Raw genomic sequence first — 16,162 nt, 5'->3', positions numbered from 1 at the left:
GGGATGTCTGTGGCTCATAAACTGAATCAAAATATAAAAGCTATGATAGTTACATTTGAGAAACTCGATGACTGTTTTATGTCAGTGAGAATAGCTGAATGCTGAACAAATGTCATAAACACAAGTTTGGCATGGTAGTTGTTACATGTTCTTATATATATATATATATAAAAAACAGCTATATGTATAGCTGTGCCTGGCTGTCAGTCTCCACCAGACTTGTTTTCATTTCCCAGTATTCAATGTGTGGGATATGTGTGTGTATTGTGATACAGCCTGAATTTTATACACGGGTTATACGGGAAATAAAATTGTTTCTTTTCCCAACTTGAGGTTGCGTGAGCCATGGTACCTACAGGTGTTTTTATTTATGAGTCTTTCCTCATACAAAGGAGTATCTTATGCTGTACCAATATGTGTGCACACATGATAACATAGGTGCAGGTGTGACTGGAGGCAGTTTCTCCTGTCAATGAGGAAGCAGAGCCAGGCCACTGTGGCATTTCTCCTTTGCATGAATAAATAAATAAAATGTTTTAATATTATTTTATAGTTCTTCTATTTTACGAACAGAGTGGGCAAAATTGTAAAAATTAGAAGCTCTTGTAGCTCCTGCATCTGAGGATAGATGAGAGAGAGAGAAGGCCATTGTCAGGAGGTGCTGCTGGCCACCCATGGCTGCTGGTCTGCCTCTCCACCCCAGAAGGATTTGCCCATTGCCAGGGATTGCAAACAGCCTTGTCAAACAGGTGATCTTTATTGCAGTAGTGAAAGTTCAGGTCTCCAAACCTTTTGCTGATCTATAGTAAACAGTTGGATCTAATGGAACTTTTAATTTTTTTTCCTCTCAAATATTAGTATTTTGTTTAATATCTGTAATAGAAAAAAATATATATGTTTACGAGCCTGTAACTTCAGAGCTAAGGGAAGGTTATTTTTTGTTTCTTATGCAATCTTAATTCAGCTCTGTTCTTGGAGTATTTTATATCCCAGCCCTTAATTACACAGTTATGTGATACTTTGCCATAGGACCCCAGTCCTCACATGTGCAAAGGAAATGCAATTAAAATCAGATGGGCAGCTGTGAATTTCACACACAACTTGCAACTGCCAGTCTTTGTAGCCTAAATAATGTAACTTGTTAGTTGTGTTAATGTCTAGTGATTGACCTGAAGTTTTCTTTTTGTGCATAGAAAAACTTTATGGTCCATATTTTGAGTTCTTAATTTCACCATTGATACCTAGGGTAGATGTAGCTTTGAGGTAGGCTCTTCTGGAGTGACATCTGTGAGTATGAAGGCAATGTTCAGAAAAACATTGGCTCAAGCGCCTCGTTCAAAAAAGTGCCAAAGAAGGCACTAAGTTACGTGTCTGAGGATTAGTCTTCCCAATTTTCATGCTGACAATTAATAAAATGTCTAAGAGATTATGTTTACCAAGTCCACCAAAATAATCAATAGTGTTAGGTTGGTAGTGTTGGACTCTATGACCTTAAGGGTCTTTTCCAACTTAAATGATTCTATGATTCTGATTTTCTTCTCCCCACAGCAACAGAATATATGTGAGTTGCCATCCTTTCTGACTGCACTGTATGTCTTTCAAAGAGTCTGCATCCTTTTTTGTGAATCCTTCCCATGAAGAACACAAGCGAATGATCATATCTAGAAATATTTATTGCATGAAGCATTAAATCTAATCCTAGAATTTGTAATAAATTTGGGCAAACTAAGGTTTGACTCTTGATGATGATAATGACATGTAAAATTAGGTGTGAGCATGTTTACTACAGCGGGGAACTTGAACTGACCCGTGACCTCATGAGCTGGTGGAGTTCAAGGTAACAGAAACTGTGCTAGTGACACAGCTTTGCTTGCAAGATCAGCCTCTGGCTGGTGATCTGGAGGCTGAACTCTGGTCAGGCTGTGCAGTGCCCAAAACAAAGGAGGGAATCAGCTACCTGAGGTTTTCTTCTCAATTATTTTAATTCTCAGGGTCAAATTATATGTAACTTTATATGCTGGGGTGTACTAGAAAAGTAGGTGCTAAGGAGCAGGCTTTTGGCAGTGATGAAGGACAGTAGCTGTGTTTTTGACATGCAGGCCTGGGCAATTCAAACTGGTCCTGAGGAAATCCTTGCCATTTCTAGCACTGGTGCTGCTCAGAGGGGCCCCTTGCAGAACGCTTCTGAGGCAAAGCTGAGAGGGTGAAAATACTGAAGACAAGCTCTCTAGCAGCAGGAGCAGGGCGGTCTGTGGCCTTTAGATCAGGCAAAATCAGATCACAGTCTTTTCTTGGGCGGGATGGATGGGAGGCTTCTGCATAGCAGGCATGTTCTCTAGGTTGAGAAGTTGAGGGGTTTTGTCAGGTAGATGAATGCTCAATGGCCATCAAATCTCCACGCAGTGGTAATGATATTTTAAAGTGCTGTGTGATTCTTTTTGGGTGGAGGTGTGACTGTGTATAGCTGAGAGCCTAGCCAGGCATGCCCCTGGGTTCCAGCTCCCCCTTCTCCCCTGTGCTCAGGGGTTGCTCAGGGCAGAGGAGGAAGGAAGAAGCCACTAAGCCCCTGAAGCAGCAAGAGTCACAGAAAGGCTCAAACTCATCAGGAGGTCAGCTCACCTTTTCTACAGACTTGCGGAATTGTAAAACAACACCTGTGAGAACATGTGCAGTGTATGTGTGTCTATCTTAAAATACACAAATACCACTTTCTGTATGGGTAATAGAAAAATCTGATGAAGGAAGGATGCAGTAGCTTCTCCTTCCTGCAGGAAAAAGTCCTGCCACTTGGTCAGTTATATGAGATAGCATGGCGCCCAGTTTAACCTTGCAGCTTGCAAGAATGCACATTTATTTGACAAGAAAATGCTAAGAGCAAACTGAATGTACAGTTTGTTAAACAGCCAATAAATCTAGGTTGTATCTTCCTTCCCTGGTCAGGAAACAAGGGAGCTATTTTTAAATCTGGCCTTCCTGTACACATTGAAATAGAATGGTTTTTCTTGTGCTAGACAGAGCATGACAATACTTTCACATTAAATAATGAGCTCTTACTGTTGCTCTGAATTAAATGGGGAGGATTGGACAGAAACCGTTCTTTCTTCAAAAAAGACCAGCTCCAATGATTTCTCCAGGCATTGACCTCTGCAAAGATTAGATCATCCAGGGAAGAAGAGGGGCAAAGCAACCTTGAATGGTGGGGAGAGAAGCTTGCCAGTAGCTTTGTGGGAGGTCTCCCATTGCATTTCACTTACTTGGGAATGGGGAAAATTACAGATAGGATCTCCTAATTTGTATGAAACTCGGTTTGATGCAAGAGCCTTTTGCAATCCTAACTGTTAAACAGTTTGAATTATCTGGCTGGAGGCTCTTTCTGCCAAAGGCAAGAGGTCTGTCTTTGTTGCAGTTGTTAAGGAGAAGATGTGAATTCATGTCATCCTGTAGCCTTCAGCTACTTACAGCGCATCTTTCCCTGTAGCTCTGGGTTTGTGCAAAGATAGAGCCAATGCTTGCTCAGGCATGGAACGTAGTAACTTTTCATTTGCATTGTTGTACTATAGTGTCTGGTTTCAGCAGTTAATGTTTGGTTTAGCTTCTCAGTGTGCTGGGAAGCAGTGCTCTTCTCTTCATTGCTAAAAATAAGGAGACAAGTTTATATAGTCTAATCTTTACCTGACATGTGAGGGAGCTGTAATTTAAATTTATTGGTCTTAACAGTTGCAGGTGATTCTGGTTTTGTGTTCAGAACGTGCCAGATTCAAGTCTTGGCATATGCTCCTGCCGCAAACATTTCCTTTATCTCTTAGCTTTCTGTAGGTGCCTGTTGATACTTGTGTTGTATTACTTCTGTGTATTCCCGCTGCACACTCACAAGAGGACTGAGACCATATTTTAGTCATTGCTGACATTCTGTTTTCTAACCAGAAGTGGGGAACACTAAGGGAATCTTGAGCTTGTATACCAGAGGATGGAGCTTTCTTGGCTAGGCTGCTGGATAGATGAAAACAGAAATAAGATACTATAACCTAACTGGCTGAATCGACAGGCTGCCTCTTTCGTGAGCTCGCATTTGTTTTGTGCTGATTTTAGAACTGTTTGGAAAACCATCCTGTCACTTCACAGATAACAGCTGCTAAAATATCCAGATACTGCTTTTGTAGGCAACTATATTGCCTATTTGCCTATCTCTGAAGATATTTCTGCTAATGTTTTAGAACATATTTTTCACTTTGTTTCAATTAAGTGTTTAAAGATGTGGGCTTGCAGGAAAATAATGTTGGAAAAAATAAGAGCTAAGTACAGCAAGCCATTCACCTAGCTGGATATGTGGTAGCTCAATTTATTTAAGTGTCTGTGTATATTCATGAAAGATCTAAAGATCATATTACACCAATATATTGATTTTTACTACAGTTCTATCCTGAAACAATAATGGTGATTTTTAAAAAAAATTTTTTTAAAAGTCTTTCTTTAAGGTCTTGCATAAGTCTTGGGACTGAGGGGAGGGAACATTTTATAAGTCAACCACAGTTGCTGTTTCTTTCTACCTGGGATCTTGGATTTCATTTGAGCTTTAACTCAGTGTCTCTCTCCAAAAGGATTAATTGAAACATATTTCCAAATTATTGCACTGGGCATAAAGAAAAGGTCTGTTGAAAAGCAGCAGCAAATACATGTCCAAATAAGAACGTCTGGAGTAATCTGAATCTGTCTTTCTCTTGTGAAGGGGCCGTTCTTGTTTAAGTGTTAACAGATTCAGGCATTGACTTCTGATCTGGAAAACTTTTGTCTGTTGCTTACAGCCAGTGAGACAACATAGGTGTGAATGCTGCTTTCCCTTCTTGCTCATGAACTTTTCTTTGAGTCAAGGGTGAGAATTTGTAAGAGAAGCAAGAAAACAAGATCTAATTATTGTGTAAATGACTTGGTTTTCTGTAATTTCATTCAGGGGGGCAGAGGGGAAGAGTTTCTGTTTGAATATAATCTAATTGATTAGTGTATGTAAGGAAAGATAAAATTCCAAAACTTAATTGTAGCTGACCAAATCACCATTGCTTTGGGGTTTGTTTGTTTTTTCCAGGTCAATCAGAATGTGGAGATCCAAAGGGCCCGTCTGCGAGATGATATTAAGGAATATAAATTCCGAGAAGCGCGTTTGCTGCAAGACTACACTGAGCTTGAAGAGGAAAACATCTGTCTCCAGAAACAAGTGTCTGTCCTCAAGCAAAATCAGGCAAGTTTTTCAAAATAGCGAGCATTGCTTTGGTAGCACCAGCTAATTCCTGCGTTACAGCATGGTTCTGTCTCATTTGAACATCCAACCACTTCTTTTCTATGTTTGTTCTGCTTTTGAGACTATAAACTCTATCTTTTAGTACGAAGAGTTGCCCCAAAATGTTTAAGTTCTTTCTGACTCTGTTTATACAGTCATAAGACTTTATTGCTTCTACTTTGACCTCCAAGTCCTTCTACTGTGTTCTCTCTCTTTGATGGAAGTGAATTCTCTACCAGTCTGCTTTGTTATTTGGTTTAGTCTTGTTGCTACACTAGTTTTTCAGTGTCTTTGCAATACTCTCCATCCATCCTCTTCTACGGTATCTGTAACTGGAATGTATTTCTGAACATGTATTTTTACTGTTAATTAGTGCTTACATTATCTCTCCAGTTCTGTAGTCCTCCTCTCTTCTAGCTACTTTAATTAAACATGTATTAGTGGTATAGTTGCTCTATACTGTCAGACCTGTGTGACTGCTCATCTGAAAAGTCACGTTTAATTGCACACTTCCAGCAATTTTCAGAATTTTAGAAAATGCATTTTTGGAACAACTCAATTTCCCTGAGTTATCATTTGCAGAGGTAATTAGATTAGATGTGGTCTATGGCACAGTTCACTTATCTTCATCTATCTATCACTTGGGGGCTTGCTATTTTTATTCTTCAGGTACCTGTCAGTTTCATTGTATAAATAAAACTCAAGGTTCAGTTGAGAAAATGGTTTAATATTCCTGAAATAAAAGCTCTTGAAGAAAACAGCAGTGTTAATACCATCTGTGATAGTGAGCACATAGCAAAAGCATATTAGGATTTGCTTCAGAACTCCTTCAGTGTTCTGAATGAAAGCTGCCCTACCAAGTGAGGTGTTTGGGATATTGAATGTATTTCATTTATCTCCAGGTGAAACTCTATGGCAATGTTTATCACTTTGGCCTCACTAATGTGCCCAAAATGGGGTTCCAGCTTGGACCTGCTCTCACCTGAATATATTTGGTCTAATTACGCTGGTTTGGGTGCCCTGACATCATGCGGTAGGGGTGGAGGGGCTATTATGCTCTAGATGAGATAGTGATCTGTTAAAATCCAACCAATGTAGTTGGTTACTTTTGGTTTTTGCCTTTCTTCGTCTCATTCATTGTATTCAAAGGAGCAAGTGAAAGTTCCAAGCTCAATGTTCACATTCCAAAATAATGATATTCAAGAATGCTGTCATTCTGGGCTGAGCTGAATTTAACTTCAGATGCTATCATGTCAGTTGCTAGTAATTATTGTCTACTGTGTGTGTATTCTGGAACCTTTGAAAATAGACTGTAATCTTAAATATTTGAGCTCAGCGGACGTATATAGAACCAAGAGCTAATTCTTTTCATGGCAATGGATTATTTCATTTTCTACCTTGTCCTAATCCTACTTGATGAATTTTATTAAGCTTTAATTATCTACTGACATAACTAGAAGAAGCCATCAAGTTTTTCCAGGCTTAACTTGCAGAACTGAATTAACATGATTGGTTCCTGGTTTTTAAATCAGGTGTGGTTCAGCACTACCAAACTGGTGTATATTGGCATCTAAAATTCCTTTAGCAGTTGGCAAAAATAAATAGGGTCATATATCATGTGGTATGTTTTCCTTTCTTTCAAGGTAAGGAAAAAGTATTCTTTAGACTTTGTTTTTTCCCCAAGGGATTAAAAATTTTACACTAATCATTGGTGTTTGTAATTTCAGTGCAAGAGAGGTTTAAAAAAAAGGCAATTTTACAGCTAAAAACTTATAGCATGCCATCAAATTTCATGTAGCAGCACTACGGGTCTGAAGTGTAGAGTCTGAATTGTAGCTTTCTCAAGATGTGCTGAAATGATGATGACAAAAATGATAAAACATTTTATTCAGAATGTATAAAAGCAGAGTTTGATTGCTAGGTGCATCCCAACAGTTTTAAGCCCAGCGGAATATTCTAACAGCAGCGCAGCAGAGTGTCAGAAGCATAGCTTTGTAATGCTGGGTTTTGGAAATGTTGAGCTTGAATTTGTGGGAAGGTTGGCCAAGGAATTTGTTAATCAAACAGAGAAAGAGTTTGCATAATGTGCTAGGAAAGCCTGTTTTGTGATGCTCTGTATCACACACTGTATCTCTCACTTGTCTTAAGCTAGAATAGATCAGCTAATTTGACATTTTGTGTAGAAATTTTATTCCATGGTCTCTGTCAAGGTAAATTATGTAAGCAATGTTTACAGTCATAGTGCCAAAACTAGACTCCAGAACTGAAAAAAAAATTATTCTGTTCTCAACGTATTTAGTGAAATCAAACACTCAAAAGTAAAATTACTTGGTGCCTTGCAGGCAGACATTTTCATTAGGGTTTTTTTTTCCCCTTCTGTTTGTATATCTCCAGGTAGAGTTTGAAGGCCTGAAACATGAAATCAAAAGGCTTGAAGAGGAAACAGAATTTCTCAACAGCCAGCTAGAAGATGCCATACGGCTGAAGGAGATCTCCGAACGCCAGCTTGAGGAGGCCTTAGAGACGCTGAAGACAGAGCGGGAGCAGAAGAACAATCTTCGTAAGGAGCTCTCTCACTACATGAACATCAACGACTCCATGTACAACAGCCACCTGAACATCTCTTTGGATGGACTGAAGTTCAGCGATGAAGCCACAGAGCCCAATAATGATGAAATCATGAATGGATTTGAACAGAACTGCCTCAGCAAACTCAGCAATGGCAAGAATAGTACATCAACACCCAAGAAAAATGAAAGCTTCCCTCCAGCCCCAAGTCTCGTTTCAGATCTTCTGAGTGAATTAAACATTTCTGAAATCCAGAAGCTGAAACAACAGCTTGTACAGGTAAATGGGTTTTCTAAACAACGTGTACTTCCAAATAGCTGCTAGAATTTATTTGGGTTGTAATTTCAGTCTTTTCAATATCTCACATGGCCACCATACAATATGAACCATATTTGTAAAGGCTCTGATTGATTTAAAATTTGAGGATGTTAAATGTTTGTCAGTATGTCACTAGTGAGAAATATAGTATTTTGTTCAAAAATTGATAGTACTCCAGTCATCTTCATCAAAAGGAGTTTGGTACACCATAACTATTTTCTGTAATTAGTTCAAAGAACATGAAGTTTTAATCAGTACCGAGTATTTCTGTGTTATATTTGTACTATTGGGAGGTTGGAGAGTTCGAAACAAGGTACATATTTGTGTTGCCTGGAAACATTTTAAAGTTATTTTGTCAAGCTTTTTTTAAGTGTTCTAGAAGAAAAAGCCTTTGTGGAAAAAATCGCTGGATTTTTTCAAAATAAGAACTTTCAGAGGAGAAACTTTAAAAGTTTTGGTATTTCTGAGTCTCTCATGAAGCTCCAAGCTTCCACTATAGACTAGCTGCATGTTTTCTAATATTTACTTGATAATTTGCAAGATAACAGTAACCATTAGCTTATCTTCAGCTGAAAGGATGTTTTCACAATGAGAACATCAGCTATGGAAGAAATGTGTAAAAATGTGCATTTTGAAGTGGAAATGAGAAAGAATTGGCAAGGAACACTGTGCTTGAGATAGTTTTAGAATTAATTAAATAGTCTTTTCCATAATGTGCAAGTGATCAGATTTCTGCAGCCATATGGACCTTGGCTAAGTTTCTGTCTCTTACAATAAAACCATTTAAGTGATGCAGTTCCCTTTAAGTAGATGTCTGTGTTCATGCATTTCAGATGGAAAGAGAAAAGGTGAACTTGTTAACAACGCTACAGGAATCTCAGAAGCAGCTGGAAAATACACGGGGGGCCCTCTCAGAGCAGCATGAGAAAGTTGGCAGGCTCACAGAAAACCTGAACGCAATGAAGAAGCTCCAGGTCAGCAAGGAACGTCAGTCTGCCCTTGACAATGAGAAGGACCGAGACAGCCATGAAGATGGAGACTACTATGAGGTTGACATCAATGGGCCAGAGATCTTGGAGTGCAAGTACAAAGTGGCTGTGGCAGAGATTACTGACCTAAAAGAAGAGCTCAAAAATCTTAAGGCCAAATACAAAGAATGTGAGTCTAAGTATGAGGAAGAGAAGAGCAGGTATGAGACTGAGAGCCAAGCTCTCACTGAAAAGATTACCTCACTAGAAAAATCCAGTAGGCATGACAGAGAACAGGTGGCCAGACTGGAGAAGGAGCTGAAGAAAGTCAGTGATGTTGCTGGAGAAACACAGGGCAGCCTCAGTGTGGCCCAAGATGAACTAGTCACCTTCAGCGAAGAGTTGGCCAATTTATACCACCATGTCTGTATGTGCAACAATGAAACTCCAAACAGAGTGATGCTAGATTACTATAAGGAAGGTAAAGGTGGACGCAGTAGTCCAGAGACCAAGGGAAGAAGGTCTCCCATTCTTCTTTCTAAAGGGTTGTTAACTATAGAGCTAGGAAAGGCAGAGAATGGAAGCGGCGACAGCAGCCCATCTCCAGTTTCATCTCTGCCATCTCCTGTGTCAGATCCTCGGAAGGAACCGATGAACATTTACAACTTGATCGCTATAATTCGGGATCAGATCAAACACCTGCAAGCTGCTGTGGACAGAACAACTGAGTTGTCCAGGCAGCGTGTTGCCACTCAAGAACTTGGGCCAGTGGTGGATAAAGACAAGGAAGCTCTCATGGAAGAAATCCTGAAGTTGAAGTCCCTGTTAAGCACCAAGAGAGAACAGATAGCAACTCTGAGAACTGTGCTGAAGGCCAACAAACAGGTAACCAGGTGTTATAGACGTGAAGGTTATAGTATCTGAGAATTAGGTCATAAATACAAGAGAATTTATCTTTGAGGTCATACTGCCATACCCTCAACTCAGTGGGGCTTTTGTTGTTGATAGTTTTTTGGTACAAGGCTGAAGCAGGCTGTTTAATTAGAAGCACACAGCTGTCCTGCCGTAAAGCTGAGCGCTGGGGCTTTAACAGATTTTTACTTGTCACGTACTCATGAGATTTTATTAAGTTTAAGGTAGCTTCAATCTACTGCCTGTCTGAATTAGATTAGATTGGATTTAATGTAACACACCTAAAATGAAGAGGTAAATCTTATTTTTTACTTGAAAGAATTCTAGTAGTTACCCTTAAAAGAGTTCATAAACTTAAGTACTGTTCTCTCTAAAATTGCAAAATAAAAGAAAGCCTTCCAGGATGAGGATGTGACATAAGAACATGGTCAAAATAACAGGGGTGAAAGGTAAAATTAGTCTTTGGGGATTGGGCTGTGCCAGTTGATACACATTAGCAGTGCAGTGGATGAAAATAACCATCATTAAGACACCATGTGACATGCTTCATTGTCTCCTCCACAATTAAAATAGTGCAAATTGAAGCTGTCTTCAAAAAGAAAAAAGTATAGTGTTTTTTAAGAAATATATAGATACTTTCAGTTTTCTTTTGCACATTTTAATAAAGCTGTCCCAAAATGTAAGGCAAAATGCTGATAGACTATTTTGTTCTTTGTGTTGAAGTATGTAAAGTTTAATTTCTTTTACTAGTTGGAGATAGGTGTCACTAAATGTATATTCTGTAACTTCCTAGATGCTACTGCATGCTTAATGGGAGTAGGAGACACATATGTTCAATCCATTTCCAGTGTTCAAAAATTAAATTTAATCTGTACAAGAAAAGTTGACCAGAAGTTTAACATTCCAGTACAAAGTAAATGTTTCATTATGCAAATAGTGATTAGAAATGTATTAGCTAGCCGCTTTGTGAAGAGTTCCATTAACTAGTACATTTCTGTTCTTCTTGGTAAACAATAGACTGCAGAGGTAGCCCTTGCCAACTTAAAAAGCAAGTATGAAAATGAGAAAGCTATGGTTACGGAGACAATGATGAAGCTGCGAAATGAGCTGAAGGCTTTGAAAGAAGATGCTGCTACCTTCTCTTCCCTGAGAGCAATGTTTGCTACAAGGTAAAGGGAATATAAACTCTGCAAAATGTCATTCCTTGCTTGTGTGGGGGAAGAGCTGAACATCCTGCCTACCCACCCATGCTGAGAGTGGCAGGGTGGGGTGCCTTTTTCCAAGTTCATTGCTTACAGTGTTTGTCTGCATTAGGTTCTGACTGATGAGGAAAATGCCAGGGATATAGTATATTGCTACAAAACAAGAAGTTGTTGTGGAGGTATTTATTTAATTTGGGTGCAAGATTATCCCTGGTTCTTGAAGCTATTAACTCTAAGGAGGAGTGACATTTAACAATGCAAAATGACCGTTTATTATGCAATGAGGATGTGACTCTGCTTGAACTGTAATGATCCAGAAAAAAGTAAAGATGTTGCAAACATCTTGTTATTCTTAGGTTGTCCATCCTGCAGTTGGCATCTCTCATTCCATATACCTGTGTGAGCTGATTGGGTTGCATATGTCTTTGGAACTTGCTTCTGCTTGTTAGTTGTGCTTTGTGGCGTTAACAGACAAAAAATACCTGCTGACATGTCACGTGCTGTAGAAGTGATAAATGCTGTTTTGATCTGCATGTTGCTTACTGCTACTGTCATTGACTTCTTTAAGTGTGCACATTTCTTTTGGGGAATGTTGAGGCAACAACATCATGTTAACAAAATCCAGATCTTCACAGCTAAGGAACATTCAGTTGGCTCCTGTGTGGAGATGATCCTGGAAAACAGGAAAAGAAAAATCTTTATCTAAAAGTTGTCAGTCCCAGCTCAATGGGATTCACAGGGACTCCCCTGGGAATGTTCATTTGCCTGCGTATTCCATGCATTGCCTAAAGAAGATGGAGAAGAGAGACTGTAAAGGATGCTGTTTAATGTAACCTAGATACTTCTTTTAAGTTAACCCAAGGGTATGGGAGAGTCTGTATGTGCTGTATGCTGCTTCGTTCTCTGCCTTCTCTGGACACTAAAAAAAAACCAAACAAAAAAACAACACCCCCCCCCAAAAAAACCCCAAACAAACCAAAAAAACAGAAAAGGTTTTCTTTCTGTCATATGCTAAAAAGCAGCATAGTAAGGAATCACGAGGGTGCTTATGAGGATTCCTGAGGCTTTTCTGTATGGTCTTTTGTGGGGGTGGTTCTGCAGCAGCTTTCATGTTCCTTGAGTAATCTTAGACTTCCTGGTGATTCAGCTTTTCTCAGCAATATCTATGCATGTGGGTAAGCATGGAAAGAAGAAATGGATACCAAGGAATGCTAAGGGTTGAATTGTGGCAGCTCATTATGCTAGAGAAAGGAATGCCCTGTACAGTCTGGATTTGTCCTACTTTCTTTCCTCTCTCTCTCCTTTCCTGGGGTGTAATTAATATGCAGAAATTGCAATCTCTTTGTTAGTTGTAGATCAGCTTGAAGCTGAGAGGAAAGAGGAAAAGCATACTGTTATCTTTCAGTTATTTTTCCTAGATGCAGAGACCTAGATCTCTAAGTTACATGTAACTGCAGTATGTTTTCCCTACACGTTGATTTTCCTGCCTCAGTGTGAATGTGAGAGAGTGACTGTGAACTGGTCTGGGAGAGGAAGAATTGTCAGAGAAATGCCAGAGGGGTAATTCTCTCTCTGCCTTTCTCTTGGTGTATTATCTAGAGGTCAATCTTGTCCTTTTCCTGGGAAGACAATAATGAGGATTCCTTGGCATGGGGAAATTGGAGGCAGAAGAAAGTTTTTCTGAAAGCAACTGACTTAAGAGCTCTATCCTGGAGCTCTCACAGGGAGTTGTGGGTGATTAGAGGCAGGAGTGAGCTCTGTTTGGGGATGCACAACAGATGTCCCTGCCTAAATGAACAATTGTCATTTCTGAATTTACGCTTTAAGTAGTAACTGTAGTGAAAAAAATAAAGGGCCAAGAGCAAAGGAGGACTCAGAAAGCTGAGGATGGAGTGAGTGGACATGTTGTCCACTGAGCCTTTCGTCTTGTGAGCGCTTGCATTCCTGATCGTTGCATGGCAGATAAGCAGCTGGGCCTGGCATTTTGCACCTAGCCTGAGACAGTGGCAGTTGCACAGAGCATGAAGAATTGCTTCTTTCTCCCAGTGTGCCCAGTGTTTTAGATGCCACAATAGCTATCGAGACCTATTACTGCAGGTAGGGTACTGTCACCCCTTCCCTCCCTGATCTCTGGTCAGAGAGGATTAGTAGTTTGGTGGTTGGCCAAGTGCATTCCTCTGTCAGTGGTTGTTTCATCTAAGTCTCTGTTTCAGGTAAGGTAGGTGTGGAAGGGATGTTCCTAGGTGCTTTGGTGAAGATAACCTCAAAAACTGTTTTGGAGTCTGATTTTTAGGTGTGTTTCAAATATCAGAAGTATTTGACAGCGTCGCAAACAACCTGCTAGTGGAGCACCTCTTAACAGTCTACAGAAAGTCGTGTTTCTTCTCTGGCCAAGAGGTTTGTATCAGCAGAGACTAATAACAAGTGATGGGGCCTTTATCCCACCGTGTTTGTTTCAGTGTTGTATTGAGTGTGGGATGAAGCAGATTGCTGCACGCAGATAAGTATTTTCCACAGGAAGACACCCATTTTGTAGGATGCAAGAGAGCTGTAACAATACATGAGAGTTGAAGGCTGGGCATGAATATAGTAACTGACCTAATTTCCTTTTTAAGTAGGTTAATCCACTAATTTGGCAATACTACCAGCTATTTTTAATAAGTGATGAAAATACAATAGGACCTCAGCCTGGAGACAAAGGAAGGCTTGCAAAACGCAGATTAACAGCTTCCAGTACTGAGGGACTGCTGCAGCACTCTAGACAACACTGTACGCCTAAAATTAAACTGTCATACAAAGGAATAAATCAAGATATGCATAATGTACTATAGATGTACATGCAATAGCTGCCCTGTTTAAGTCTAGATTTCCTTAATCAACACATTTATCCCTGTTGTATGTACAAACAGACTGAAAGCACTAGAAGCCAGATTAAAATCTGCCCTGTAGAGCTGAAAATGGAATTTATCTGCTCAATTAGACTGTAATAGGTATTTACGTATCACTGTATTACAATCAAACATTTTGATGCTTCATTAGTAAACTCTGTCTTCACCAGAAAAAAAAGATGCAATCACTTCTCCATTTAAAATCCCAAGAGAAGCTGAATATCTTTTTTGTTTTACTTTGTCAAGTAGGTTTGCACTTGCTAACAGCCAGTTTGGGTTCTGCAAAACGTAAATAAACAAGGCCTGACAATGATGCAGTAAATGTTCATTAGGGTGCAGCCTTCAGCTTTATTACAAGATGTGAAGTGGTGGTACTTTCTCTTTATGGATACCATCTGGCTTCTATACTTTACCTGCTATCTGGAGCAGCTGTTTGAAAGAATATTTCCCAAAATAATCTTTCTCAAAATTCATCATATAAAATGCACTACAGTGGTTACTGTTTTGAGAGAGTTATGAATGTATTTACTTAGGAATTTAAAACAGTATATTGTATGCACATGAGAGTGAACATTGCAAAGAAAGCAGTCACTTTTACAATACACTTGCAACATTGAACTAAAATAATACCTGGGTATTATTGTACTACATACATACCTGGTATGTTCTGTATTTTAAAGAATAAATCCTTGCAAATTGGCAAAAGAAAATATGGCTTCACACAAGTCACTCATTTGGAATTTTTACTTCGGACAGTATAAACTAATAACTAACTTGTTTTCAAATAAAAACTTCAATGGAAATTTCCAAAAGGCAGAATAAGTCTTTAAAATACAGTGTTTACTCGCAAGAGTTTGAACTGCTCTGATTTTTAATTACATCTGTATGACCAAAAAAAAGTATAAAGAGCACACATTTGCAGTTAACTCATTTCACTCAGGTCTTTGTTCAAGTATATATGAATCAAGGGGCTGCTTTCAAAGTGTTTGTTGAGTATTTATTGAGTTTAATGTGACCAATGCCCTATGTTAACAGCACCAAGTAAGGAAGAAGCAGTGAGTGAGAACAGGAGTTCCCAGACTAGAGGTAGATACCACTGGTGGTATTCAGGTCACTTCAAAGTAGTGCATAGGGAGCACAGAGCCACAAGCTGCTGCTGTCGTTTCCTGGCAAAAATATTTAACCTCCAAAAATATTTTATGGTAGGGTTAAATTTTTTGGTAACTCTCACTTAGTAGGTTAAGAAAATTGGAAGATTTTTTTTTTTTATACAGAACAATATAAATTGCCACTTAAGTGTGAGGAGGGGGGGGTTAGTAGCAAATTTGAGATAAATTAATTCATCTTCTAAAATATTGTCAGAAGAAAGACTGATTCCTTTCTTTCCTACACAAAGAGCTTCTCCCGAGTACTTTGAGGGAACTTGAAGTGAGTATGTGCTGTTTTTCTAATGATTTGGGGTGGGAGTGAGGCACAGTTTCCTTGTCTTGTAGGTCAAGATATGTTTCTAGATTGCCTGTAAGCAATTTGTCGTTCAAACTTGCAAGCACATTAGAGCATAGGTTTCTTAAAATTGATTATGGGGGAAATAAATACTGTATCAAAACAGATGAGAGAAATCCAGCTTGAAATTCAAGCCTGAGGCTTGTTTAGCTTGAGTTTTCAGTAAGGAAGGAGGGAGTGGGAAGTCTGTATGTTTCTGCTAGTTGTTTAGGGAACACCTCTGAATCTGCAATTTCCAGAAGACACTGCAAGTGATAATGAAGCGCAGGTACACAGATTCATCAACTAGCAATTCAGGTTAAAGTCCTTAAAGGACAGTTAGATGAACAACAGGAGGCCAGTATGGCCATCACTTCAGGGCCAAGAAAAGAATGCACTGAGAAAAGCTTGTCATGGATTGGACAAGAAGGCAGTTTAAACACAGTTTTGCATTTTAAAAAGCAAAGGTTATTTACATTATTTGTTTATTTGTTATGCTGATCTTTTCCTTGAGTTTGATTTGCTAGAATTTGAGTAAGCATCCTTCCAAAA

The 16,162-nt window shown here is 39.2% G+C and overlaps 1 protein-coding gene across 5 annotated transcripts in view; it reads left to right on the top strand.

Annotated features, from left to right (window-relative positions):
• Positions 1-16,162, top strand: part of BICD2 (BICD cargo adaptor 2) — a 105,190-nt gene that overhangs the window by 75,358 nt on the left and 13,670 nt on the right. For all 5 annotated transcript variants that reach the window (XM_069769902.1, XM_069769901.1, XM_069769900.1 and 2 more), the window contains exons 3-6: positions 5,081-5,237; positions 7,671-8,119; positions 8,992-10,011; positions 11,056-11,207. In XM_069769902.1, coding sequence (XP_069626003.1) covers positions 5,081-5,237; positions 7,671-8,119; positions 8,992-10,011; positions 11,056-11,207 — 1,778 coding nt within the window. The remainder of the gene's footprint in view (positions 1-5,080; positions 5,238-7,670; positions 8,120-8,991; positions 10,012-11,055; positions 11,208-16,162) is intronic.

Source organism: Haliaeetus albicilla, chromosome 24 (genome assembly GCF_947461875.1).
Source record: "Haliaeetus albicilla chromosome 24, bHalAlb1.1, whole genome shotgun sequence".
Classification (NCBI taxonomy): Eukaryota; Metazoa; Chordata; class Aves; order Accipitriformes; family Accipitridae; genus Haliaeetus; species Haliaeetus albicilla.
This window is presented reverse-complemented; position numbering and strand designations above follow the sequence as displayed.